The following is a 26,488-nucleotide window of genomic DNA, read 5'->3' on the forward strand; positions in this document are numbered from 1 at the left end:
GTAACACAATTAAAGTAAAATATTTTCCTTACCAAAAAAAATTCCTTTTTCTGATATGTATTTCAGTAATTCTTGAAAATGTTTCCTTTTAGAAATGGAAGTAAGCTTGCTTTTCAGTTGTCACAAAATATTTTTGGATGCTGCCTCTGGTGTCTTAAACCATATTTAAAACGATGTCTGCAAGGATCAGGGAGTTACTGTATTTTCCGGTGTGTAAGACGACTTTTAAAATGAAAAAAAGTTAACCAAAGATCGGGGGTTGTCTTATATGCCGAGTATATCCCGAAAAATGTTTCGATATGCTGCTAAACGAAAATTGTCTGGATATTGCCACAAAATAAATTTTTCCAACTCAATCCTGCACCAATCACTGCAAGGCTGTTTGGACTGCCTCTCCAACTCAGCCAGTCCAACCAGGCTTTTTATGCATGCAAATTAGACAATGTTCTATACCCGAGTCTACACTGTAAAAAGCTCGCTCAGATTGGCCAGTCAGAGAGGAAGTCTATTACAGTAGAACCTTTGAACCTTTGCTTGTTGTGATTGGCTCACTGTGGTACATACAGTTGCAGCACAGGAACATTCTGTCTTATACAGCGAATATAGGCCTAAACCTATGTTTTACCTGTAAAATTAGGGGGTCGTCTTATATGCCTGGTTGTCTTATACGCCAGAAAATACGGTAGTACCATGACAAAGGAGTTTAACACGTGACTTACCCGGGTTCCATCCCCACCCCACCCACCCTTAGCTGCCAGAAGTAAATCCTAAGCACAGCTCGGTGTGGCCCAGAATTAGAAACAAACAAACAAACAAACAAAAATTAATCTGCACTATTATCCAAAAAAGAAAAAAATCAGCTACTGCTAGAGCTATGAATAGATTAGATAAAAATCTCTGTTTTTGAGCAGTAGCCCCTCCCACCCCATGGTAGTGTTTGGGGACCTCCAGGGCTGTGCCCGGGAACAAAGTGTTTGGGGAACGTATGGCACCAGGGGTCAGACAGGTCAGCCTCATGCTAGACATGTGCTTTAATATTGGCGCTATTGTTCAGCCCCCACAAGGGTCTTTGTAGAAGATGGTTTCGGTGCTGGTTTTAGGTCAGTGAGGCAGAACATACTTATGAATCTGAAGGTTTTGTTTCCTGCCCCTCTGTCACTTGAGTCAGTCCCCCCCCCCCCCCCGTGATACCTTTCTATTTTAGCGCTCTAGGAGAACTTGATTTCTTTGTATTTTCCGAAGGATTTGTATCTCTTTTAAACAAAGCCAACACTCAATCTCCTTTGTGAGTCATAACTTTTACTTCTGTTCGTGAGATCTTAATGCACCAACCTACATAATTATAGAACTGAATTAAAGGATCGGACTGGAGAGATAGCACGCAGGTAAGGACTTTACCTTGCATGCTGCCAACTTGCGTTCGATTTCAGGCATCCCATATGATCCCTCTAGCACCACCAAGTAATTCCTGAGTGCAGAGCCCAGAGAAACCCGAGTGAGTCTGACTCCAAAACAAAACAAAGAATTGGGCTGGAGAAAGAATAACAGCAGGTAGGGCTCTTGTGGCCATACTCACAGCCAAGACATGCTAACTCCAACACCTATATGGGGCTTCAAAGCTTCCTGAAGTGATCCCTGAGAACAGAGCCAAGAGTAAGCCCTGAGTACTGCCAAGTATGGCCCCCAAACAACAATGACAAAATTATTTCCAAATAATAACATGGTTGATATGCATTGCTAAAGAAGTTTATACGTTATAGTGTTAACACTAACTCAAGTTGAAAACAACACAGAAGTCAAACTAGCTTTGCACATTAGCATCTTTCTGTCACCAGAAATGGACTTGGCACTCTTGGATGTGGGTTGGTGCCCATTCGCTGCTGCTTTTTGTTTTAAAGACCTTCTGAGACTGATTGGACAGAACTGCCCTCGTGTCAACACATTACAGCTTCCGAGTGCACCTTTTCCACAGGTGCACTGAATAATGTTTTTGAAGATGTTCAGTTACGTGTACGAGCAGAGAGAGGAAACGATGCTTCTGCATGGTATGAAGTGGACTCATTTGTACCATTTTTAGAAGGTAAGAAAAGGTTTGCCTGCTGAATTCCATTATATTCCTTATTACATATTTATAGAAAAATTTCAAGTCTATTTAATGTAAAATGATCCATCTCAAAAAAAAATAGGAATAAGACACCTTGTCTTGTCCCCAGCCAACAGGGTTTGATCCCCCAAATTTCATCTGGTCCCCAAGCCCACCAGAAGTGATCTCTGAGTGCAGAGCCAGATCTCTAAGAGTAGCCCCAAAACAGAATAATAGTAATAATAATGATTTTCTTTTTAATTCCCTCAAACATGGGTCTCTTTACTGCTTTGCACCAGCTTTCTGCATTTTCTGTACTTGTTTTTCTTTGGTCCCTAGACTGTTTCTGGGACTGTCCATAAAATCTAAACTGTCTTCATAATTCTAGCACATACTGTCCTTTTTCCTGCTCTTTCTTAGGTAGACAGAAAGGTTTGACCAAGGTTGTTCTATGTGCAGTTAAGGCAGTGGTTCTCAAATATTTAGGCGCACTCCTCAGGGGGTTCGAGGCTCCATAAAGGGGCCTCGTTTGACCTCGGCAAATACTGTCATAACAAGCTAAGCCCCGTGTTTATGTCTCTGTATGTCTCTGGAGCTGAGAGTTGCCGTGTCCTGCTTCAAACCCCGCTTTGAAAAGCTATGCATTATAAAACGTGCTCATTGTAGCCATTCATCCAGACATCACCTCTGATTTAAAAAAATCAGCTCAAATTATTTTATATATTTTTGTTTTGCAGGTTAAAGTTTTTTTTTTTTTTTGATAAAGATACTATTTATAGTCACGCGGGGAACACGAAAAATGTTTTCTTCTTCCTAGAGAGGCATGACAGAAAATAATTGAGAAGTACTGAGTTAAGGTGACTGATGCAGGCATAGCTGTGAGCAGTGGCTCTTTTGGATGAGGGGTTTTCCTCTTAAGCAGTGTTCAGGGGCCCTCTTGGGCTGCACCTGGTGATGCTCAGCGCACCATGCCATTGAACCCAGGCAGGGGTGAGCCAGGCATGTGCCCTGACCTGACTCTCCTGCAACAATTCCAGCCCATGTCTGTGTTCTTCATTCTGAACCACATGTGAGGTAGCAGCACCCTTCTAAAGTTTTCTGTTTAGGGATCTCTGGTCATCTTTTGGGGCCACACCTGGCGGTGCTTAGGGGTTACACCTGGCCCTGCGCTCGGGAATCACTCCTGGTAGGTCTTGGAATACCAGGGATCGAACTCTGGTCTGTTGTGTGCAAGGTGAAAGTCCTCCCCACTGTACTATTGCTCCAGCCTTGGTAGTCTTTAATAACAGTATTTGTTAACAACACTTAATACAGTATTTAATAACAATATGCATCTTTTTCATGAGCTAGTATTTTTAAAAGTTTGTTGTTTCAATAGTTAATTTGCTAAATGTCCCTTTAAAGACCTTACTCTGTGAGCAGAGTCCTGTTTGGGGACACTTTTCATTCCTTTGGTGCTGTAAACAGGAGCCTGAGGGCTTGTTTTGTACAAAGCTCTGAGAAAAACTGCTTGGGCCCTGTCCATCCACCCTTCAGCTCTTCCTATTTATGCCTGCCTCTGAAAGCTCTTTTTCAGTCTGGCCCTTGGAGCTCTCCCTCAAGCCTCTGCCTCTTGCTCCTGGGCTCATTCTTCTTGCTCAATTGTCTCTCCTGCTCCCACTTTTTCATTTCCAGGCCTTTGAGCCTTGCACTGTGGCAGGGGCCCATTGTTTGAGCCTCAGCAGCCTTAAGGCATCCAGGGATGCTCTCTGCTCTTGGCCCCCAGCACAGCGCCAGCCTGTTTTTTTGACCCTCACCATGGTCTTACACCACTGGCTTCCTTGTAAACTCTTTTTAGATGTCTGAATGTCATTTAAAGGGATTTATTTTTTAGTTTGAGTTTAGGGGCCACACCGGCAGTGCTGAGGGCTTACTCCTGACTCTGTGCTCAGGGATCACATCTGGCAGGGCTTAGGGGATCTTATGGGGTCACGGGGATCAAACAAAGGCTGGCCTCATGCAAGGCAAACACCCTGCTTTCAGCCCCTGTTTATTTTGGAGGCCACACCCAACGGTGCTAAGGGCATACTCTTGGCAGTGCTCAGGTTGGTATATATCATGTGGGGGTTCAGGGATCAAACCTGGGCTGACTATGTAAAAGCAAGCACCTTACCTATTTTATTGTTTTTTTCTTTTTTTGGGTGGTGGTGGTGGTGGTGGTGGTGGGATATTTTTGGCCACACATGGTGATCCTCGGGGGTTACTCTGGCTCTGTGCTCAGGAATTACTCCTGGTCTTGCTTGGGAGACATCTGGGATGCCAAGGATTAAACCCGTGTCTGCTGCAGCAAGACAAGTGCCCTCCCTGTTATACTATCACCTGGGTCCCCCACTGTACCATTTCTCAAACCTTATAGAGCCTATATTTAAGTACTCAGAATTATTTATTGACTCTATGTTTTAGCATCATATTAATGAAGTTATGTTGCAAATATATTACCTCTTCCCCAACTTCCTATCTATCTTACTTGATGGTCAGACCAGCCCACTGCAGGAGGAGTCTGAGGAGATTAAGGCCTGAGAAGGGGTGATAAAAGAGAGATTCAGCAAGAAGCCTCAGCAGGAAGCAGCATGGAGAGATGGCAGAAACAGGATAGATGCAGGACAGCTAAAGGAGGCTACTTAAAAGGTTAGCTTAGAAGCCACACATGGTGGCTAGGACCTTATAAGAAAGCTTCATGTCTCCTGACTTCTACTGACTGCTTGTGAGTCTTTTCCTCCCTGTTACCCTGAACCCTCAGACCCACCAGGCCAAAGAAGCTGCAGACATCAGGCAGGCTGAGAAAGGCCTCACCATCCATCCACCATCTTCCACCACCATCAAGGATTCTTATTAATTTAATTAATACAACACAAATGTTTTTTTATTTTCATAGCTCAGATTGGTCCTCCAGAACTGCATTTAGAAGCTGAAGATAAAGCAATAAAAATCAGTCTCTCTCCTCCTGGAACAGAAAATAGCATCATGTGGGCTACAGATCTTTTAGCATTTAAATATAACACAGTCATCTGGGACAACTCAAGTATGGAAGTAAATATTAAATTTTACTTTTGCTGTAAGAGAAAGATGACACGGAATAATTCTAAAATATAATAGTGTATATGGAAAACTAACAAACTTTTATTTTTTTTTCTTTTAGCGAAGTACTGAATCTAAGTATCCCAGATATAACATTTATAACCTCTCACCAAATACTACTTACTGTTTAAAAGTTAGAGCAGTATTACCTCCACAGAGAAAAGATGGATTGTATACTCCAGTGCATTGCATAAATACCACAGGTAAGGAAGTTTTGCTTTAGATGTGTTTTTTATTTTACTTATGTATGTATTTATAATTGGTTATTGTCAGTGGCATTCAGGGATTATTCCTGGTTCTTCCTCTCTCTCTCTCTCTCTCTCTCTCTCTCTCTCTCTCTCTCTCTCTCTCTCTCTCTCTCTCTCTCATTCCTACAGTATAAGATACTGTCTCACTAGTGGAAATCTGAGTTTTTTTCTGTATGTTCTTTGTCTTCTAGTGGAGAATAAACTGCCTCCGCCAGAACACCTCCGAGTCAGTGCTCTTCATGAGTTCTACTTTCTGAGGTGGGATTATCCTGGTGACCCCTCTGAACAGGTGACCTTTCGTGCCCAGTGGCTCTTGTAAGTTCTGTTCCATAAACTTCCTTTGCCCAGCTTATTTTGCTGTTTATTTCGCTGCTTTTCTCTCTACTTTAGCTGCCTGCTTTAAAAGGTGTGATTTGTTTGATTGATTTTGGTTTCTTTGTTTGTTTGTTTGTGTTTACACCCATCTGGAATATTTGACACATGGCCCAGGCCTTTTTTTTTCTGAACTTGCTTCTTCCTTGAATCCTAAAAATGATCTTGACCTCGCCGTTGTGATTTGTTCAAGTTAGCCTTCCACTTACTCTTTTATTCTAATAGTCTTACACATTCTCATTCTCAGGAGAAAGGGTACTTGAGCCATACCTATTCATGTGGTGCTGTGCTGGAGAGCTAACCTGGGCTTCCTATGTACAAAACATGTGCTGCGTCATCTTCCTGGCCCAGGGGAGTTTTGATATACAGTGACCACACTTTCACCACCACAGTGCCCAAGGCCCCCCACCACAGTCCTCAAGTTATTTCTAGTTCTCCTCTTTTCACTCACTCTTCTCACTGCTTGGTGAGCTCAGTTTGTAATCCAAGGCCAGGGCTCCATCCTGGTTCACTTGTTCCTGGCACAGATGAATAATATTAGCTGCCATTTACCCCCTCTGACTCACTTCACTGTCCATGATGCCTCCTGGGTCTGTCCAAGTTGCAGCAGACTCTGAGAGTCCATCCTAAGACCACCTGGTAGTCTTTGGCTTGCTCCCTGCCCCGGCTGTGTGCTTGATGCTGTGAAGCACAGAGGAATACACAAGAGTTTTCTGCATTCATGTTTGTATGTTCTTAGGTCGATGCTAAGAAGTGGAGTCGTTGGGGAACATGGGAGTGCTATTCCTGGGGTTTTGATTTTGGGGTTTGTTTTTTTATTGGTTGGTTTGAGTAAAAACATTTTATGTGGAGGTACTGAGAAAGTAGGGAGAGAGGATAAGAGAGCATAATGTGCTTAAAGGAGGGCACAGGCACTGAGAGCCCTGGACCTGCCACAGAGAGAAAATAGGAAAGCGGACATCTCAGGAGGGGACATGTGGGTGAGGTACATACAGACCTCATATGCATGAACTGGCAACACACATGTGCCTATTCTTGTTTTTGACCACACCCAGCAATGCTTAGGAATTACTCTTGGCTCTGTGCTCAAAATATACTCCTGGCGTTTCTGGGACCATAAGGGATTCCAGGGATTGAACCTGGGTCAGAAACATACAAAGCAAACATCCTCTCTGCTGTGCTATGGCCCAGAGATTACATTTTTTTTGCTTGTTTGTTTGTTTTTGGGGCTCACATCCAGATGCACTCAGGTTACCCCTGGCTCTGCACTCAGAAATCACTCCTGGCAGAATCAGGGGATCATATGGGATGCCAGGGATCAAACTCATATTCGTCTATGATCGGCCATGTCCAAGGCAAACCCCTTACCGCTGTGCTATTGCTTCAGCTCTGTTCTTGGGTTTTGAGAAGTTCTCCACATGACCTTCCCTGTTGGCCACCCCCAGACAACTTTCCCACCAACAGTGAGTGACGGTTCCTCCTTACCCACGTTCCCATAAACACCAGCTGTTTCTAGTCTTTTTTTCACCTATTCTGTGTATGCTCATTGGTCACACTGTGTGTGTGTGTGTTTGTGTATATGTGTCTCTGAGTGTGAGTAGGAGTATATAGGGGGGTGCTTGCTAGAGTCTTGTGTGTCAGGCACCATGCTGGAGGCTCAGACATGTTGCCTTACCGGGTAATGCTCATTTTCATTAGATTCCTGCACACATATTCATGTTGAATTGTGGTGTGTGTCCAGAATTACAGGTGCTCTCACACTTGCTTCCCAGGAGGTTGCGCTTCTTGGTTTTGTTTCGGCCACACAAGCAGTGCTCAGGGATCACTCTCGGCAGGATTCCAGGGAACTCACACTTGATTATCCCGTGGTGACATTGGTGTGCGGAGGTTGGAACACTGGCCCCCTGCTGTACCCAAAGCACCTATCAACCTATCTCCCAGAAGGAGAACCCCCTTCTCCCCATTAATAATGATTGCTGCTGTCCCTGCTCCTTAATGACGCGCTTGCTGGTTTGCAAAGTTCCCTTCCGGGCTGCTCTCATTCGAGCAGAGACCAGTTTCAGGCTCCCAAAACTGGAGCTGGAATGATTCCTTAGCAGACGTCAGCCCCCTCTTATGAATTCTGCTCCCCATATGTGATACTCTAGGGGTGAATGACTGAGCACAGACCCCGCGATGTGCCTGATAACCAGGCCAAGGCAAGAGTGCTCCAGATGTGTTTGTTTTATAATGCAACATATCTGCTCGTGAGCATGCAAGATCAATGTTTAATAATGGTTTACAACATTGCCTGCGAGTTGAACAGCTGTGCCCTGTATACTGAAAGGAGCTAGTCCTAGCCACTGTTCTTGCACTACTCTCTTCTCACAAGCCTGGAGCAGCTCTTCAGTTTGCTGTAGGGTTGTGTGAGTGTCTGTTAAACTGTGGAGGAGGTTTCCAGAGGGTTCGAACTGCTCATCTCTGCAGCCTACACCCCGCCCGAAAGGTGTAGGTAGGTGTTCAGGAGACTGAATTCTTTGGAGTTAAGAAAAAAACCAAACCACTTCTTTGTTTTGAAAGTGCCTATTTAAAAATGCATCCTGGGAGCCATGCAGATAAATGGACACAAATCCGAGAGTGTGAAAATGTCAACACTACCCACTGTGTCATTCCACAAGCGGTTTTTATGAACGGAATTTACTTTATCCGAGTCCAAACTTCTAAAGGAAATGCTACATCCTTTTGGTCTGAAGAAAAAAAAATTGATACTGCCATGCAAAGTAAGCGAACAAGTGTTCAGATTGCAATTCTCTGAATCAGCACACATTGTTTTTCTAGCCTAAAGGTAACTAACTGTCTTTACACATTGCGTTTCTAGCTGTCATACTTCCACCAGTCGTTAAGATGAAATCCAACAATGATGGTTCACTGCACGTCTACATCGGTTCTGCAAAAGATCCTGAAAACAAGCCCGTGGACCAGGATTACCCCCTAATTTATGAAATTATATTTTGGGAAAACTCTTCAAAGGTTAAGGTAAAATAAAAAACCAAACAAACAAACACATGCAGTGGGGCCATAGCAATAGCACAATGGGTAGAGTATTTGCCTTGCACATGGCTGACCTGAGTTCAATCCCTGGCATCCCATATGGTCTCCTGAGCCTGCCAGTATTTGTTCCTGAGCACAGAACCAGGGGTAATTCTGAGCATTGCAGAATGTGTCCCCAAAACCAAAAGATATTGCAGAAAGATGTTATGATTTTTTTAAACTTAATTGATTGATTGATTGGTTTTTGGGCCCCACCCGGTGGCACTCAGTGGCCACTCCTGGGCCTGCGCTCAGAAGTTGCTTCCAGCGAGTTCAGGAGACCATATGGGATGCAGGGAATTAACCGAGTTTCTCTTGGGTCAGCCACATGCAAGGCAAATGCCCTAACACTGTGCTATCTCTCCGGCCCCTGATTTTGTGACTTAACATCACTAGGATTGAAAACATTACTTCATGGTGACATTTTAGGGGTTTGCTTTGGGGTGCTTTGTTTTTTCTTTTTGGGGCCATTCCTGGTAATGTTCAGGGGTTCCTTCTGACTCTGTGCTCAAGAATCACTTTCAGAGCCAGAGAGATGGCACAGCAGTAGGGTGTTTGCCTTGCATGCGGCCAACAGAGGAGGGACCTGGTTCTATTCTCGGCATCCCATATGGTTCCCCAGCCTGCCAGGGGTGATTTCTGAGTGTGGAGCCAGGAGTAAGCCCTGAGAACCACTGGGTATGGCCCAGAAACTAATCAATCGATAAAGTTTAAAAAAAAAAAAAGATTACTTTCAGGCAGGGCTTGGGGAATATATGGGATGCAGGGTTTAAACTCAGGTAGGCTGCACTATAAAGGAAATGCCCTGTCTTCTGTACTATCTCTCTGGCCTGAAGTTTGTATTGTAAGGTGGGGCCACCCCCAGCATTGCTCAGGGAACCTCCTGGATGGGATTTCTCCAGTGACAGGACAGCAGTACTCTTAGACCACTAGAATCACACCTGTTGATGCTCCAGAGAAAGTAGATGCTCTATTCCATTCCTTCAGCACTCCTGGGGTGGTCTACACCAAAAAAAAGAAATTGGGGAACCAGAGTTATATATAGTCCAGTGAACATAGATAGCACTTGCCTTGTATGCAGCAAATTCAGGTTCAACCCCCAGCATCCCATGTGGTCCTCTGAATGTATCAGGAATGATTCCTAAGCACAGAACCAGGAAGGAAACTTGAGCATCACTGGATGAAGTGTCCCCTACCCTACCCACAAAGAAAACCCCCCACTAAATTGTAGATATTTTCTAGAGCAGTGATGGCTAACCTTTATGAGTCTGAGTGCCCAAACTGCCGTACAATGCCCGGTCCTCCCAATGGCCAGTCCGGCCCTGTTGCCAGGTGAGCTGCATAGTAGACAATGGCACACCTGCCTCCCACCGCGCCGAATATCTTAATTGCGTACCCCTTCCCACATGCCAGCTGCAAGGCCTTCGCGTGCCATGGCTGGCACATGTGCCATAGGTTTGCCATCGAGGTTCTAGATTGAAAGACTTCATTAATCCATAATTTACATTTTTTATAGGCAACATATCGAGAGAAAACTGATTTTACCATTAGTCACTTGAAAGTGCTGACTATCTACTGTGTCAAAGCCAGAGCGCTCGTCATGGATGAGAAATGGAATAAAAGCAGCGTGTTCAGTGACACTTTCTGCGAGGAAACAAAGCCAGGTCAGAGCTTTCTGTCTCTCTATACAAATGTCACCAGACTGCCTGGAAACCCTTTGGTTTCTTGGGATTTATCCACTGTATTATGGCTTTCTTTCATTTGCTCATTGAATCAGCCCATTTTGAAATTGTGTACATCATCCATAACTATGTGGAAATCATCTCACTTCTTAATTTTTTAATCTTTTTATTAAATAACTACATGCTTGGTAGTGCTCAGGGATCTCTCCTGGTGGTGCTCAGAGAACCATTTGGGATGCTTGGGATCAAACCCTGGTCAGCATGTGCAAGGCCCTACCCACTGTACTATTGCTCCAGCCCCCTGATCTCACTTTTTTTAGTGTGAAACTAGCTTGGTCTCCTCTTATCGTTTATGATATCTGAACTGCTTGAAATGCCTAATCACAATGACATTTTATTTCTGCTCATTGTTGTTTTAGAAAAACTGCTAGAGAATATTATGCCTGAACTCTTATTATACTGGGCCACTATTTATGTGCAGAATCCTCCAGCTAACTAGGAATACTGTTTAGTGTATTTTCTATTTCCTTTCTCATGACTTATCTTTTTTCTTTTTATATTTTTTATTTAAACACCTTGGTTGCAAACATAATTGTGGTTGGGTTTCAGTCATATAAGATGACACCTCCCATCACCAGTGCAACATTCCCATCACCAATGTCCCAAATATCCCTCCTCCCTTCCCCACCCCACCTGTACTCTAGACAGGCTTTCTATTTCCCTTATATATTCTCATTGTTAGGATAGTTCGCAATTAGTTATTTCTCTAACTAAACTTATCACTCTTTGTGGTGAGGTTCATGAGGTGGGCTGTAACGTCCAGCCCTCCTCTCTTTTGTCTCTGAAAATTGTTGAGAAATGTCTTTCATTTTTCTTAAAACCCATAGATGAGTGACATCATTCTGCGTCTTTCTCTCTCTTTGACTTATTTCACTCAGCACAATAGATTCCATGTACATCCATGTATAGGAAAATTCCATGACTTCATCTCTTCTGACGGCTGCATAATATTCCATTGTGTATATGTACCACAGTTTCTTTAGCCATTCGTCTGTTGAAGGGCATCTTGGTTGTTTCCAGAGTCTTGCTATGGTAAATAGTGCTGCAAATAAATATAGGTGTAAGGAAGGGGGTTTTGTATTGTATTTTTGTGTTCCTAGGGTATATTCCTAGGAGTGGTATAGCTGGATCATATGGGAGCTCAATTTCCAGTTTTTTTAAATGCACACTGTTCACAGCACTCTCATATTTGTGTGTCAGACTTATAGCAATACTCATTTTGTTTTTTAGGAAGCACTTCAAAGAATGCGCTTATAGGTGGAATTTCCTTTATATTATTTTTATTTCCAGCTGCTATTTACCTTGTGAAACACCTCTGGAAAAAAATATGTTACGTGTTTTTCCCATCGAATAAACCTCCTTCGACTTTAAATGAGGTATGCTACTTGTTTTACAGCTGGATCTTTCTGTAAATGAGCTATCCTTGATTTTAATAGAAGAAAAATAACATGTTTTTTTAAGATGCAGAAAATAATGAAGACTGATTTGTATATTTTCTCTTAAGTGTCAATAGATGTTTAGATGCAGTTATTTTAATATACAACGTATACAACTGTGATCTTATTCTTCATTTCATGAGTTTCTAGCAACTTGGCTACCACACAATTGGTTTCCTATTTAAAATCTAAGAAAATAGACCAGACATGGAGGTGAAATAGCACAGCAGGGAGAGATCTTACTTCCACTGCACATGGCCCACCCAGGTTCGATCTCCGACATCCCATCTGACCCACATCTGCCAGGAGTGATTCCTGAGCACAGCAGGAGTAAACTCCTGAGCACTGCTGCTGAGTTTGCCTCCCCTCCTCTTCAAATTCTCCTGTTCCCTACTGTTAGCAGAGCTCCCCTCCCCTTTTAGGTGCTTTTCTTGTCCTTCCCTAGAAGATCCCTAGGTGTGAACCCTCCAAATAGCTTTATCCCAGTCTTAGGACAGGCATCTGAGGTGATTTCTGCATATATAACAAAATGTATGCCAAAGGATAGTTTTTCTACCCATTCGACAAAAGCTAAAGCTATTAGAACTAGAAAATGAATTGTGGTTCATTTCATTGTTTTGTTTGGGGGCCACACCCAACAGTGCTCAGGAGTTACTCCTGGCTCTGTGCTCAGAGATCACTCCTGGCAGTGCTCAGGGAACCATATGGGGTGAAGGGGATAGAACTTGGGTCAGCTGTGTACAAGGCAAACACATTCCCTGCTGTTCTATCTCCCCAGCCTCTAGTTGTTATTTTAACTAACCTATTTTTTGTTTCCTTTTTGCAAATTAGGATTTCTCCAGAAAATCTTTAACGAATCTACTCTTCGTCACTTCGGAGGAACAGACCGAAAGATGTTGTATCATTGAAAACACAAACACTGTTACTGTAACAGAAGACATTCCTATAGTTGAGGAAAGTCATAAACAGTACAGTTCCCAGACGAGTGAAGATTCCGGGAATTATTCTAACGAAGAGGAAAACAAAGCCAGTGATCAGGAATGAGAAACAGTGGGCAGAGGTGGAGTCTAAAGACTGCAGAAATGAGTCTGACGAAGAGGAAAATGAGGTGGTGAACAGGAAGGAGAACCTCCCCGGTGGGACCAGGTGCCATCTCGAAAAAGGGGGTGGAGAGAAACCAGGGGTGTGAGTTCTTGCCCCTCTCAGCAAGCTCTGCTTGTCAGGGAGGAAAAATAGCTTCAGAGGCCCAGTTTGAAAATACAGGCAGGTTGGGCCCGGAGAGATAGCACAGCGGCGTTTGCCTTGCAAGCAGCCGATCCAGGACCAAAGGTGATTGGTTCGAATCCCAGTGTCCCATATGGTCCCCCGTGCCTGCCAGAAACTATTTCTGAGCAGACAGCTAGGAGTAACCCCTGAGCACCGCTGGGTGTGGCCCAAAAACCAAAAAAAAAAAGAAAATACAGGCAGGCACTTACCCAAAATGACAGGAATTCCGAGCAGTTTTCTACCTTCTTTTCTGTGTCTCCTTTTTCTCTATATAATAAATCTCTTTTTCTCAATTTCTCTTTGAATCTTTTCTCTCTCCTTCATTTTTCTCTCACTTTTCAACATTTATCTTTTTTACTTACATTTTTTTTTGTTTTTGGATCACACACGGCAGCACTCAGGGGTTACTCCTGGCTCTATGCTCAGAAATCGCTCCTGGCAGGCTAAGGGACCATATAGAATGCTTGGATTCGAACCACCGACCTTCTGCATGCAAGGCAAATGCCCTACCTCCATGCTATCTTTCCGGCCTCTACTTTACATATTTTGACCTGTTCAGGCCACCATTTGCCGAATATCTCAGGTTTCTTTTTCTGCAAATTTCTGCAGTTATCTGCAAGACTGCAATTAAGCTGCAAGGCTGGGAGGGACCCAAGGCAGCAAGGGCTGTGTTATAGGCTCACAAAGACCTGTGAGCCCAGCTTCTGGTTGTGGCCAGGTGCCCACTCAGGGACACCACTAGGACTAGGAGTCATGGAGTGATAGAACGAACGAGAACTTTCCACAATCCAAAACTTTCAAATGACTTCAAGTTATTCTGAAGAGTTAAGTACATGAGCCAGGGATGTGGCTCGGTGGTCAAACACTTGCTCAGAATGTGAGAGGCCCTGGGTTCAATCCCTGGCCCCACAGAGTCTTTAGAACTTTGCCTCATGCAGCCCCAAATCCAGCTACCCTTCCTCCTGTCTCTCCTCCTTTCTTTGTGGATTTGTTTTCTCTGCCATCCATCTGCTCCAAGGACAGAAGGTGAGAGCTGGGACTTGCTTTCTGTCCTCACCCTTGTGCCTCAATGTAGGGCACAGAAGCAAGACACAGGTGGGTGAAGGCTCAGCTCAAAGGTTTCCCGCAGTGGTTCCTGCTCTGTCTGGGTTTTGAAGTGGAAAGACAAATGTGTTGTGTTTTCAACATCTCAATGCAAGATGCCTCTTGTAGCTTTTGTATTTTGTACTTTGATCCCTATTGCTGTGAATTTTACACAATAAACTGAACCCAGTACCCTTTTGCTTCTGCTGCTCAAGTTCCAACTTGATGAATTTAGACAGTGGAAATGTGGCTGCCACTGTCTTCGCTGGATGTCACGGTGGGGCTGACACCTATCCCTGCGTCCCGGTGTCCGGTTGTCCCACCACCACCACTGTTCCATAACATGTAGCTCGGTTGTGTTGTCACATCTCACTCTCCATGAAAGATTCATGAGAGCACAGCCCTAGGGTGCATTTGCCTGTCACTTACTCTGCTCTCAGGCACCTGTGTTCTTTGACAAATGTCTCTTCTTGCACCAATGATTTCCACCATGGTGGAAGTAGTAGTCCGTATCCATCTGGACTTGAGACTTGTCTCACAGATCTCCCTCTTCAAGTATTTTAGTGTCCCCAACATTTCCCCCTCCACTGCAGTGAGCTCCATAAAGCTGTAATATAAATTTGGGGAGCAGAGGCTCCCACATCCAATTGGTGGTCAGGGACCCCTGCAGGTTTGGTGTTTAGGGGTCACTCTGACAGTGCTGGGGGAGTTCCTCAGGGCCAGACATCAAACCTGGAGGCTCACACATGGAAGGCAAGTGCTCTACCACTGAGCCACATTCCAGGCCCCAAGGACTATCCATTGAACATGGGAGTTGTCACTTGGAATAGTGACTAAGTGAGAGGTTCACAATTGCTATTTAAATAGATTTTCTGGGCCAGAGAGATAGCATGGAGGTAAGGCATTTGCGTAGCATGCAGAAGGTCAGTGGTTCGAATCCCGGCATCCCATATGGTCCCCTGAGCCTGCCAGGAGCGATTTCTGAGCATAGAGCCAGGAGTAACCCCTGAGCGCTGCTGGGTGTGACCCAAAAACCAAAAAAAAAAAAAAAAAAAAAAAAGAAAAAAGATTTTCTAAGAAGTTGTGTATAATTTTAAGGTAGATTTAAAAATTATAAAAGACCCCAAAACCAAAAAAAAAAAAGTAGGGGCCAAAGAGAGTATATAGATAGGGATAAGGTACTTACCTTTTTAATTTTATTTGGGTTTATCGGGGGGGGGGGGGCATACCCTGGCTCACTCCTACGATTACTCCTGGCTCTGTGCTCAGAAATTGCCCCTGGCAGTCTCGGCAAACCATATGGGGATAGATCCTGGATTTATTCCAGGTTGCCACATGGAAAACAAACGCCCTACCACTGGTGCTGTCACTGTGGCCCCAAAGAGCTTATCTTCACATAGCTGATCTGACTTTATTTTTATTTATGTATTTATTTATGTATTTATTTATTTATTTATTTTGGTTTGGGGCCACACCCGGCAGTGCTCAGGGGTTACTCTTGGCTCTGTGCTCAGAAATTGTTCTTGGCAGGGTCAAGAGGACCATATGGGATGCCGGGATTTGAATCACTGCCCCAAAGTAATGAACATGCAACTGCCCTTCCTGCCTCTGAGGGGCCCTATTTGATGTGATGATTATATGACCATAATATATTTGTTTCCAGAAAAGTCAGAAAAGTTATTCTAAAAATAGAATAGAAAGAAAAAATCTTGAAAAGAGAACAAAGTTTAAAAAAGGGAAGAAAAAAGAAAAAGTACAAGCACAGTTGTGAAAATTCTTGTATCTCCAGTGAAGTCATTAATACAGTGTCAGAAGGGTTAGTAAGTTCTTGTTAGCTGTCCCTTCTGGTTAATTGGTGTGTTCTTGTAGGAATGACAGCATCAAACAAATGAAGTTCTCAGGCACTTCAAAGCACTATCACTGATAGTGAGGCTTTTCATTGTTTTCAGCTTCTAGGAAGAGGAGGGTGGGAGCCTACATTCACTCCAAAAAGCCCTGGTGATATCAGCCTAAAAGCCAGCATACCTGAAGTTTGGTCAGATTGGTGTCTCCAAAGAGAATAGAGAGTATCACACATTATTTTTAGCTTCAATCTCATGCAGTATTCGGGAGGATTTGCCCACACCCAACAACACTCGGGTTACTCCTGGATCTGCTCAGAAATTGCTCCTGGCAGGCTCCAGGGACCATATGGGATGCCAGGATTCGAATCACTGTCCTGTATGCAAGGCAAGCCCAAGAGTAATGAACATGCAACCGCCTTTCCTGCCTCTGATTCTTTTCAGGGAACATGCCAGAAGCTGCCCTTTGTCCCATCAGAAACTAAAAAGTTCCTCTTCCTTCCTCACTCCAGGGCAAGTCTTCTGCAACTGCCTGCTCCGCTCCCACCTCCATTTCCAACTCCATCACTCCCACTGGATCTGCCCCATGCCCCACCCCTAAACAGCAGCCATGCACCATCTTTTTGTTTTTCTAGTTTGGGGGCCACACTTGGTGCTCAGGGTCTACTTCTGGCTCTGTGCTCAAGGATCACTTCTGGAGGGGCTTAAAGAACTATACGGGGAGGGGGAAGGGCCTGAGAGATAGCATTGAAGTAGGGCATTTGCCTTGCATGCAGAAGGACAGTGGTTCGAATCCCGACATCCCATATGGTCCCCCGAGCTTGCCAGGAGTGATTTCTGAGCATAGAGCCAGGAGTGACCCCTGAACACTGCCAAGAAACAAAAACAAAACAAAACAAAAAACTATATGGGGTGTTGGGAATTGAACCCCATGAGCTATGTGCAAAGCAAGCACCCCGTTTTATTTCTCAGAGCTCCTTGGTCCCCACTCCCCCATTCTTTGGCTAATGGGACACTAGGGCCCTTTATAAAGATACTATTCAGGAGCTGAAAAGATAGTACAGTGGGGAGGGCATTTGCCTTGTATGCAGCCAACCTGGATTGTCACCCCGGCATTCCATAAAAAGGTGAATTCATTTCCTGACAACAAGGTATCTACCTCTGTTTACACCCACAGGACTGAGCAAGTGGGATCAGTCCTGAAGATCACTGAGCGAACTCAAGCTTCTTCAGGGATTCTTTTTTTTTTTTTTTTTTTTTTGGGCCACACCCAGTAACGCTCAGGGGTTACTCCTGGCTATGTGCTCAGAAGTTGCTCCTGGCTTGGGGGACCATATAGGACACCGGGGGATCGAACCGCGGTCCGTCCAAGGCTAGCACAGGCAAGGCAGGCACCTTACCTTTAGCGCCACCGCCCGGCCCCTTCTTCAGGGATTCTTAATGGAATTTGAGCATTAGAATCGGTCCCTGGCGTCATGACAGTTTACAGTTACCATGGCAACCCATGCATCTGGCCAGGATCTCAGATTCTGGCTATACATGCATCTGGGGAGATAGTGGAATGAAACAGGAAGGGGAACTGGGTGAAGCCATAAAAAGAGAGTTTAAGGCAGTCCCTCTTTGAGGTCCACTCCTTCCGAATCTTGTTATTTTCTTCTTCCTTTAGATAAAAACCCTCACAGGGCCAAAGAACTAATATAGGGGTAATGTGCTTACCTTGCACACAGTGGTCCACAGTTCAATCCCCAGCACCCTACAAGGTTTCTGGGCATTGCCAGGGGTGATACCTGAGCATAGGGCCAGGAGCATGCCCTGAGTATAGCAGGGTGTGGTCCCAACACACACACACACACACACACACACACACACACACACACACACACACACACCAGCAATAACCCCCACCACCACCACCACCAAATGCTCTGGTCTCTTGAGCTGTCTCTCTGATTCTTGCTTTGGTTTGACTTTATTTTTAAGAGAAAGGACTTTGTTATGTAAAGCATTTGTCTTACATATTTACCTTTAAAACCAAACTGGTTTCACCTAAAGCTTCCTTTTGTCACTGAACCATCATGACTGATGTCTACATCTTGTATAGTTTCTGTCTTTATGAACCTAGTCTGGGTCCTCCTAGTTCTGTTGATCTTTTTCCTTTCAGGAAAGGAAAGTTGAAAACAAAGAAGGATGAGGAACAGAAAGGAGCAATAGTACAGGAGGAAGGGTATTTGCCTTGTACATAGCTGACGCAGGTTTAGTCATCCCTGTAGTCCCCTGAAACTGCCAGGAATGAGAGTAAATCCTTGGAAGGAAGGAAGGAAGGAAGGAAGGAAGGAAGGAAGGGAGGGAGGGAGGGAGGGAGGGAGGGAGGGGAGGGAGGGAGGGAGGGAGGGAGGGAGGGAGGGAGGGAAGAAGGAAGGAAGGAAGGAAGGAAGGAAGGAAGGAAGGGAAAGATGAAGGAAGGAAGGGGTCCACTTTGAAAAATGGACCTTTCAGTTTCTCAAAGTGGTCCACTTTGAGTTACTCCTTTGCTTTGAAATAATTATTAGCAAAGAAAAGTAAATTTCTCTGATTCATTGTCGGCTGATTAAGCCATTGGGCCATTAACCCACTTCCTCAAATTTATTTTGAAATAGTTATACTTCCTCTAAAGCAGAGGATTTTTTTTTCTTTTTCTTTTCTTTTTTTTTTTTTGGTAGTATGTGGAACATAAAAACTTTAAAAAGGGCAAAAAAACATAACTGCCATAAGAAAGAAATATGAGACTTCATTCTCCTAGAACATTGGAATGAATGATTCACAAGCACTTTTTCCTGCCTATCTTATACACTTGAAGTGACTGAACTTCAATTTTGCAAATAGGCACCAAACTATCTTCTTACAGGAATCGAGGCTTCAGAGCCCAACTCATAACAAGTCCAGCTCTGGTTCTACTGCCTCCTACTGGCTGAGCTTGTGCAAATGACTCCCCCTCTGCTTCAAATCCAATCCTAGTGGTGACCACCTGAAGCATGGACCACCATCACTCATGACCCCAGAAAGAAAGAAAACAAAACACAATAGCAAACTCCACGTTGGAGCCAGAGTGATAGTGCAGCTGTAGGGCATTTGCCTTGCACGTTGAAGACCCCACCCGGGATAGACCTGAGCTCAATCTCGGCATCCTATATGGTCCCCTGAGCCTGCCAGGAGAGATTTCTGAGCACAGAGCCAGGAGTAATCCCTTGCACTGCCGGTGTGGCCTCAAAAACAAACAAAAAAAAGGAGTCACCCCCGATCTGTGACAGTGCTTGCACGTGTCTGGCGGTGGTACAGCGGAGAATCCTACCCCTTGGTGGAGATTGATGACAGCAGAGCTACCAGGAACATGCTTTCTGCACATGGCGGCTCCCAGGATGGAACTCACAGCTGCACACTTGCAAGGCAAGCTCTTTATCAAGGAGCGTTACTCTTTGGCTCTGAGTCCTTTTATGGACTTAGAAACCCCAAATCCTAGTGATTTATGAGGTACCCCAACTCCTTTTGACTTCACCCTCTCTGCTCTCTTTCTTCCAGCCACACTGACCTCCTTGCTGGTCCTCAGATGCACGAAGTATCTCTGCCCAGGGCCTTTGCACATGCCGACTGCTCTAACTGGAACACACTTTCCCCACGTTTATCCTCATGTCTTGTTCACTGACTTGATTTGGGTTTTTATTCAAGTGCTATTTTCTTTTTTTTTGGGGGGGGTCCACATCTGGCAGCGCTCAGGAGTTACTCCTGACTCTATGCTCAGAAATCACTCCTGGCAGGCTCAGGGGACCATATGGGATGCCGGGATTCGAACCACCAACCTTCTGCATGAAAGGCAAATGCCTTACCTCCATGCTATCTCTCCGGCCCCTATTCAAATGCTATTTTCTTAAGGAGGCCTCCTGCCTAGTAGATCACATGGTATCTCTCCCTTACACCACTCATTTCCTGTCTTCCTTCTCAGGCTTACTTGTTTCTTAAAACTTCTTAGTCTGGGGCCAGAGCGATAACACGGCAGGTAGGGCTGATCTGGGTTCAATCCCCAACATCTCATATGGTCCCCTGAGCCTGCCAGGATTAATTTCTGAGCACAGAGCCAGGAATAATCCCTGAGCACTGCTGGGTTGTGGCCCAAACTGTATTCCCCCAAATATGCAGGCAGATGAGACCATGGAGAGCCAAGGAAACGGTTGGGATATGGGGTTCTCAGGGGAAAGGAGGAAGAGAAAGAATTTGGGGAATAGGATGAGCCTGTCGCCCAAACCAGTCTTCATACCACACTGACAACTAACTCTTGCAGATGCCTCATTGGGTTCCAATCTTATTTACCACTACGGCTGTCAGGACTCTCTTGGGCAGTGCTCGGGACACTCACAGACTCTTTCAGGTGATTTGCAGTCAATTGGGTCAATGATTTAATGCAAGGGCTCAGGGATGTGGTTCTGCTCAGACTCTGCCATGCGAGGGATTATCTGGGCCAGCTCAGAAGTGTGCCAGGACTGAACTCAGTGATGCTGTGGAATATGGAAGTCTGGGGAATCAGGATCCTCTGTGTAATCCAATAGATCCAATAGAGCTTGGCTGCCATTCCAGGCACATGCTTTACCTGCTTTATTTTATGTCTGGCTCCTGGCAGGACGGTGGAAACAGGAATAAAAGAAGCCAGGGAAACATGTAGCCTTCTAATAATATGAAATGCTCTTTCTAGGGCCAGAGAGATAGTGGTAGGGCGTTCGCCTTGCAAGTGGTTGACCCAGGACCAATGGTGGTTTGAATCCTGGCATCCCATATGGTCCCCCATGCTCACCAGGAGCGATTTCTGAGCAGAGAGCCAGGAGTAACTCCTGAGTGCCACCATTGTGACCCAAAACCAAAACCAAAACACGCTGTTTCTTATCATAGAAATCGTGGTTGCCTAGGGTTAAGAGTAGGTAGTAGAAACAGGGAGTGGGCCAGGGGAGTCTCATTTTGGTATGATGGAACTATTTTACACAGAGACTATAGGAAGATCCTAAGAATATGGAGACTGTCCATAGATGAATTGGATGGATGGCTCGGGATTCTAACTTAGTAAAGCTAGCTAGTTGTTTTCTTTTTTTTTTTTTTTTTTGTTTGTTTGTTTGGGGGCTGTGCTCAGAGTTGAAATTGCAAAACCAGGGGCTGGGAAGGTGGCGCTAGAGGTAAGGTGTCTGCCTTGCAAGCGCTAGCATAGGACGGACAGCGGTTCAATCCCCTGTCGTCCCATATGGTCCCCCCAAGCCAGGGGCGATTTCTGAGTGCATAGCCAGGAGTAACCCCTGAGCGTCAAACGGGTGTGGCCCCCCCAAAAAAAACAAGCAAACCAAAAAAAAAAAAAAAAAAAAAAGAAAAAGAAATCGCAAAACCCACAGGATATGGGGAGGGTCACTAGCTGTTGAAGGGTTTGCTGCATTGTTTGTGTGTGTTTTTCAAAGCCTCTGCACAACTTCCTAGAAGGGCCCCTGCCTTGTTGCCAAAAACATGTCCTCTGTTTGAAAACAAGAGCTTTCCCTTGAGATGGGGTGATATCAAGTGAAATCAGCCAAATGAAGAGAGATGTGAAATCACAAAGGATTTCACACCTATGTGCAAGAGAAAGATGCAAAACACATGGTCCTAGACAAACTCTTAGGTCATGAGAGCCAAATCAGTGGTTGAGGAGGGACAGGGAAAGGGCTGTGTGATGAGGTCTAGTGTGTGGTGGAAGACACAAAGCAGTGTTTCAGAAGGGGATCATGTGATACAGAGAAACCATTTCAAGGGAAAAGAGAGGACTTGGGGGAAAGATACTGGAAAGGAATGCAAAGTATGAGCGTATCTTAACACATACTGACTGCGTAAAACTTTCCTAAGAAAATAATCAGGATTTGAAAAAGAACAACTGGTAAACTGGGAGGCTGACAGAGACAAAACAAAGGTGAGATGTATTGGTGGTTCTAGAATAAATTGTTTTTCATGAATAAATTTTGAATTGAAACACCATGAGATATACAGTTACAAAGTTGTTTGTGACTGAGTTTCAATCATACAAATTGTCAGGCATACCAACATCCATCCCTTTACCAGGGCACATTTCCCTCTAACAATGTCCCCAGTTTCTCCTTGTGTTTCTCTGTGTGTCTATATCTAGTCAGTCAATCTGTCTGTCTGTCTCTCTTTCCCTTTTAGATACCGTGGTTCATAATATTGTTAGTGAAGGGGTATCATACCTATCACTTTCTGTTTTTTCAGCACTCAGTTTTAATTTTTTTTACTTGATTTATTGATTGATTGATTGGTTTCTGGGCCATACGCAGAGGTGCTCAGGGGTCACTCCTGGCTCTGTGCTCAGAAATCGTCCCCAGCAGGCTGGGTGTCCATATGGCATGCTGGGAATCAAATCGGGTTCCTCCCGGGTCGGCCACATGCAAGGCAAACGCCTCACCGCTGTACTGTCTCTCTGACCCCAAGCATCCAGTTCTTGTCCAGAGTCTTCATTCCCAAAACTGCAAAAAGAAAAGTGGGTAAAATGTCCCAGAACCAAGGGTCATGGTTCAGGGGTTGAGCATCCACCTCACAAGCATAAGGCCACAAGTTAGATCCCAAACACCGCTGGTGTTGTTGCAACAATTTCCACCAACAGAAAATTTCCATTCATAGAACAACAGAGGTGGAACAACCCAATGAGAGACCATATAGGGTGTTGGGGATAGAACCCACACCAGCCTCCATGTCCAAGGTGAGTACTTTACTCACTATCCTATGTCTCTGACCCATGCACTTAAAAAAAAGTTAAATCATCATGAAATTCAAAGTTACAAAGTTGTTCACGGATGTCATACAATGTCATACAATGTTAGAACACCATCTCCTCTCTCCTCTTCACCAGTGTCCACTTTATACCATAAATGTCCTCAGTTTCCCTCTCAACCACCCTCCCTGCCTGCCTCTAGGGCAGACACTTCCTTTTTCCTTTTTCTTTTAGGCACTATGGTTTGCAATACTGTTACCAAAAAGCTATTAAGCATATCACTTGACTGGATCTTTCCATGACACTGAAATTAGAGGCATCTTTAAAGACGAAATATTTTCCATCCTAACCTCCAACATTTTCCTCCCCCGCATTTCCATGACCACACTGTGGGCCTCTCTCTTCTTGAGCAAAATAGTTAACTGGGCAATGCTTTCAATCTACTTGTCCACATTCTGTCTAAAGGGGAAACTTCCTGACACTCCAGAGCAAATCAGAAAAATGTCCCTTACTAACCCTTTGAGAGTGGATTTCATCCCTGAAGGTTAAGCAGAAAAGCTGAGATATTAGTGGGAGGATTACTTCCGGCACTAAGCACATTTATGGGCAGTAGAGTTGGGAGTGGCGTGAGTAGGGCAGGAGCAGACAGGAACAAGGTTCTGCCTATGCTCAGTGTGGCCTGAGTTCAGGATCCATTTCGAGCTCCAAGTCTAGCCCATAACTCAACATGGGTCTTCCCCAGCAGGGTGAAAGGGGTCTGGGACATCCTTGCATTTCTCTCCCTAAGCCTCAGCTTAGCCACACATTCAAGGCTTTGGTTACTGCCTCTGAAGCCTTTCAAGATCTCCCATTGCTGAGCCTCCAAACTCTTGTAATCCAGCCAGCCCTGATGGAGCCAGCTTTGTTTCCAGCTGGACAAACCCATATTCAATCCAATTGCTCCTAGAAGACAGTACAGATTTGAGCTGCAAATCCCAGAAACTGTTCCTTGACTGCTAAGAGCAGATGAGATTTTTACGGTGATAAGGGAAACTGGGAAATAAAAAAGTTTGTACTAACCAAAGGGACATAATGGCGGGAATAGTGGCCAGTTGGCACTGGGGTTCAGTGGGGACACCACTAGGACAAAAGGTCCTGTGGGACCTCGGAGACTTCTAGGATGCTGCCCATACCAGGCCCAGAGTCTGGACTTTGTCTACTGCTTGTTGCAAAGGGACTGGGAAATCAGCCAGCCTCCTGTTGAAGTCCTAAACAGGGAGAAAAGTTCTCATTGCAGGGTGGTGATGTCTGAGGTGGACAAAGGGACTTGTGGTTGTCAGAGGGACAAAAGAATGTTAGGATACAGGTCTGTTCAGATGTTCCAGAACTCCAGAACAAGGGTCAGTGACCAAAGATATTTCCCCATACCCTGCTGGGTTCTTCAGACAAATCATGAAACAGGCATCAAAGTGAAAGGAAAGAGAAATTTATTAATCAAACAGACACCAAATACTAGAGAAACCAGAAAATCTGTATTCGGGACTGGAGTGATTGTACAGCAGGGAGGTCATTTGTTTGCATGTGGCTAGCCCGGGTTCGATCCCTGGCATCCCATATGGTCCTCTGAACCTGCCAGGAGTGATTCCTGAGTGCAGAGCCAGGAGTAACCCCTAAGTACTGTCAGATGTTACCCAAAATCAAATACAAAAATAAGAGAAACAAAAAGTTCTGTGTATGCACTGCAGGGCTGGAGACACCATAAATAGCTTGGACGAGGGAGAAGACACTAGGAAGAAGAGGAGGACAGTTAGGAGGTGAGCAAAAAAATAAAGGACCAGAGACATGAGAGGTGGGTGGAATGGTGCAAGTTTTGGCTGTTCTTAATCATGACCGCTATGTCCTCCTGGGTTAGGGAGGGAGATGCTATCCACGTTGATGCTGGCATGCACCACCAGTGGCTCACGCTTGGATTAGACTAATTCATACAAACTGCAATGCTGTGGAAAACTGACCTTTATGCCAAAGACATATTTGGGGTGACAGTGCAAGGACTTTGCTTCATTACCCTTTTCTTTCCATCTTGGCCTCAGTTCCTTTAAAAAAAAAGGGGGGGCTGGCGGCCAGGGTGATAGTATAGCAAGTAGGGCATTTGCCTTGCACACGGCTGACGTGGTACAAACCCAAGTTCGATTTTCGGCATCCCATACGGTCCCCCAAGCCTGCCAGGAATAACTTCTAAGCACAGAGCCAGAAATAAGCCCTGAGCACCTCTGGGTATGGCCCCAAAACTAAAACTAATAATTAAAATAGGGGTTAATGGGCAGGAGTGATAATAGTACATAGGGCCCTTATGGGGCAAACTGAGGTTTGATTCCTTGCATCCCAGATGATCTCAAGTCCCACCAGGAGTTATCCCTGAGCACTGCCGGTGCTCAAAAACTAAAAACAAAATGGAGGGCTGGAGTGATAATACAGCAGTAGGGTGTTTGCCTTGCATATGGCAGACCTGGGACGGACCTGGGTTTGATCCCCAGTATCCCATGTAGTCCCCTAAGTCTGCCAGGAGCAACTTCTGAGTACAGAGCCAGTAGCAGCCCCTGAGCACCTCTGGGTGTGGCCCCAAAATTAAAACAAAAAAATGGAGTAATCCCTGAGTACAGAGCTGGGAATAAACCCAGCTAGATGTGGCAACAAAACAGGAAAAAGAAAAAAAAAAAAACAGGCCAGCAAGAGAGTACATGTGGTAAGGTGGCTAAGAAGCTTATCTTACATGCAGCAGAACTGGGTTCCATCCCTGGCACCCCATATGGTTCCCCAAAAGCCTTCCAGGTATGATCTCTGAACACAGAGCCAGTAGTCAGCCCTGAGCACCCCTGGGTGTGGCTTCAAAACCAAAACAGCAGCAGCAACAACAACAACAACAAAAAAACAGCTCCTAAAACTATGACCAAACAAACACCAAAAACCCCCCAATCCTGTGACCCATGTCATATATGTAAAAGCTCTTCAGAGGCCACAGGACCTAAATCTAATTTCCCAGTGGACACAGGCCCTAGACACTAAAACATTTTTCTTCTTTGTGGTCTTGAACAACCAATTCTGAACTCATGATCGACTTGCTAGAAAGTTACAAAAATCACACCAAAACCTCCTGCATACTCCACATCCAGTGCTCCTGGAGGCTTTTAGCATGGCTGACAGCAGCAGGCACCAAGCTGTGGAATGAATAGACAGAGGGAACCAGCCCCCCATGTACCCCAAGAGTCCCTGTCAGCCTTGACATCATCACTATTGTGACATCACCAACTCCAGTCAGGGTGAGTCAAGGACATGCTTGAAGAGGACTCTGGGCCTCAGGTAACAGCAGATATTAAAACAAAACAAAACAAAACAAAACAAAATCTATCTGTGCCAGGTACCCCTGAGAGTCCTCGAGCTTGTGTTCCCAGTGGCAGCTGCCATCTTATCCCCCACTGTCATCTCTCAGAAGTC

At 44.9% G+C, this 26,488-nt stretch overlaps 1 protein-coding gene across 1 annotated transcript in view; it reads left to right on the forward strand.

Moving 5' to 3' along the window:
* Nucleotides 1-26,488, forward strand: part of LOC126026058 (interferon alpha/beta receptor 1-like) — an 88,304-nt gene that overhangs the window by 9,739 nt on the left and 52,077 nt on the right. Inside the window, exons 3-11 of the mRNA XM_049785775.1 lie at nt 1,899-2,080; nt 4,998-5,152; nt 5,262-5,403; nt 5,640-5,763; nt 8,380-8,579; nt 8,678-8,835; nt 10,406-10,553; nt 11,922-12,007; nt 12,899-13,203. Of these exons, the coding sequence (XP_049641732.1) occupies nt 1,899-2,080; nt 4,998-5,152; nt 5,262-5,403; nt 5,640-5,763; nt 8,380-8,579; nt 8,678-8,835; nt 10,406-10,553; nt 11,922-12,007; nt 12,899-13,111 (1,408 nt within the window). The 3' untranslated portion in view covers nt 13,112-13,203. The remainder of the gene's footprint in view (nt 1-1,898; nt 2,081-4,997; nt 5,153-5,261; nt 5,404-5,639; nt 5,764-8,379; nt 8,580-8,677; nt 8,836-10,405; nt 10,554-11,921; nt 12,008-12,898; nt 13,204-26,488) is intronic.

Source organism: Suncus etruscus, chromosome 13 (genome assembly GCF_024139225.1).
Source record: "Suncus etruscus isolate mSunEtr1 chromosome 13, mSunEtr1.pri.cur, whole genome shotgun sequence".
NCBI lineage: Eukaryota > Metazoa > Chordata > Mammalia > Eulipotyphla > Soricidae > Suncus > Suncus etruscus.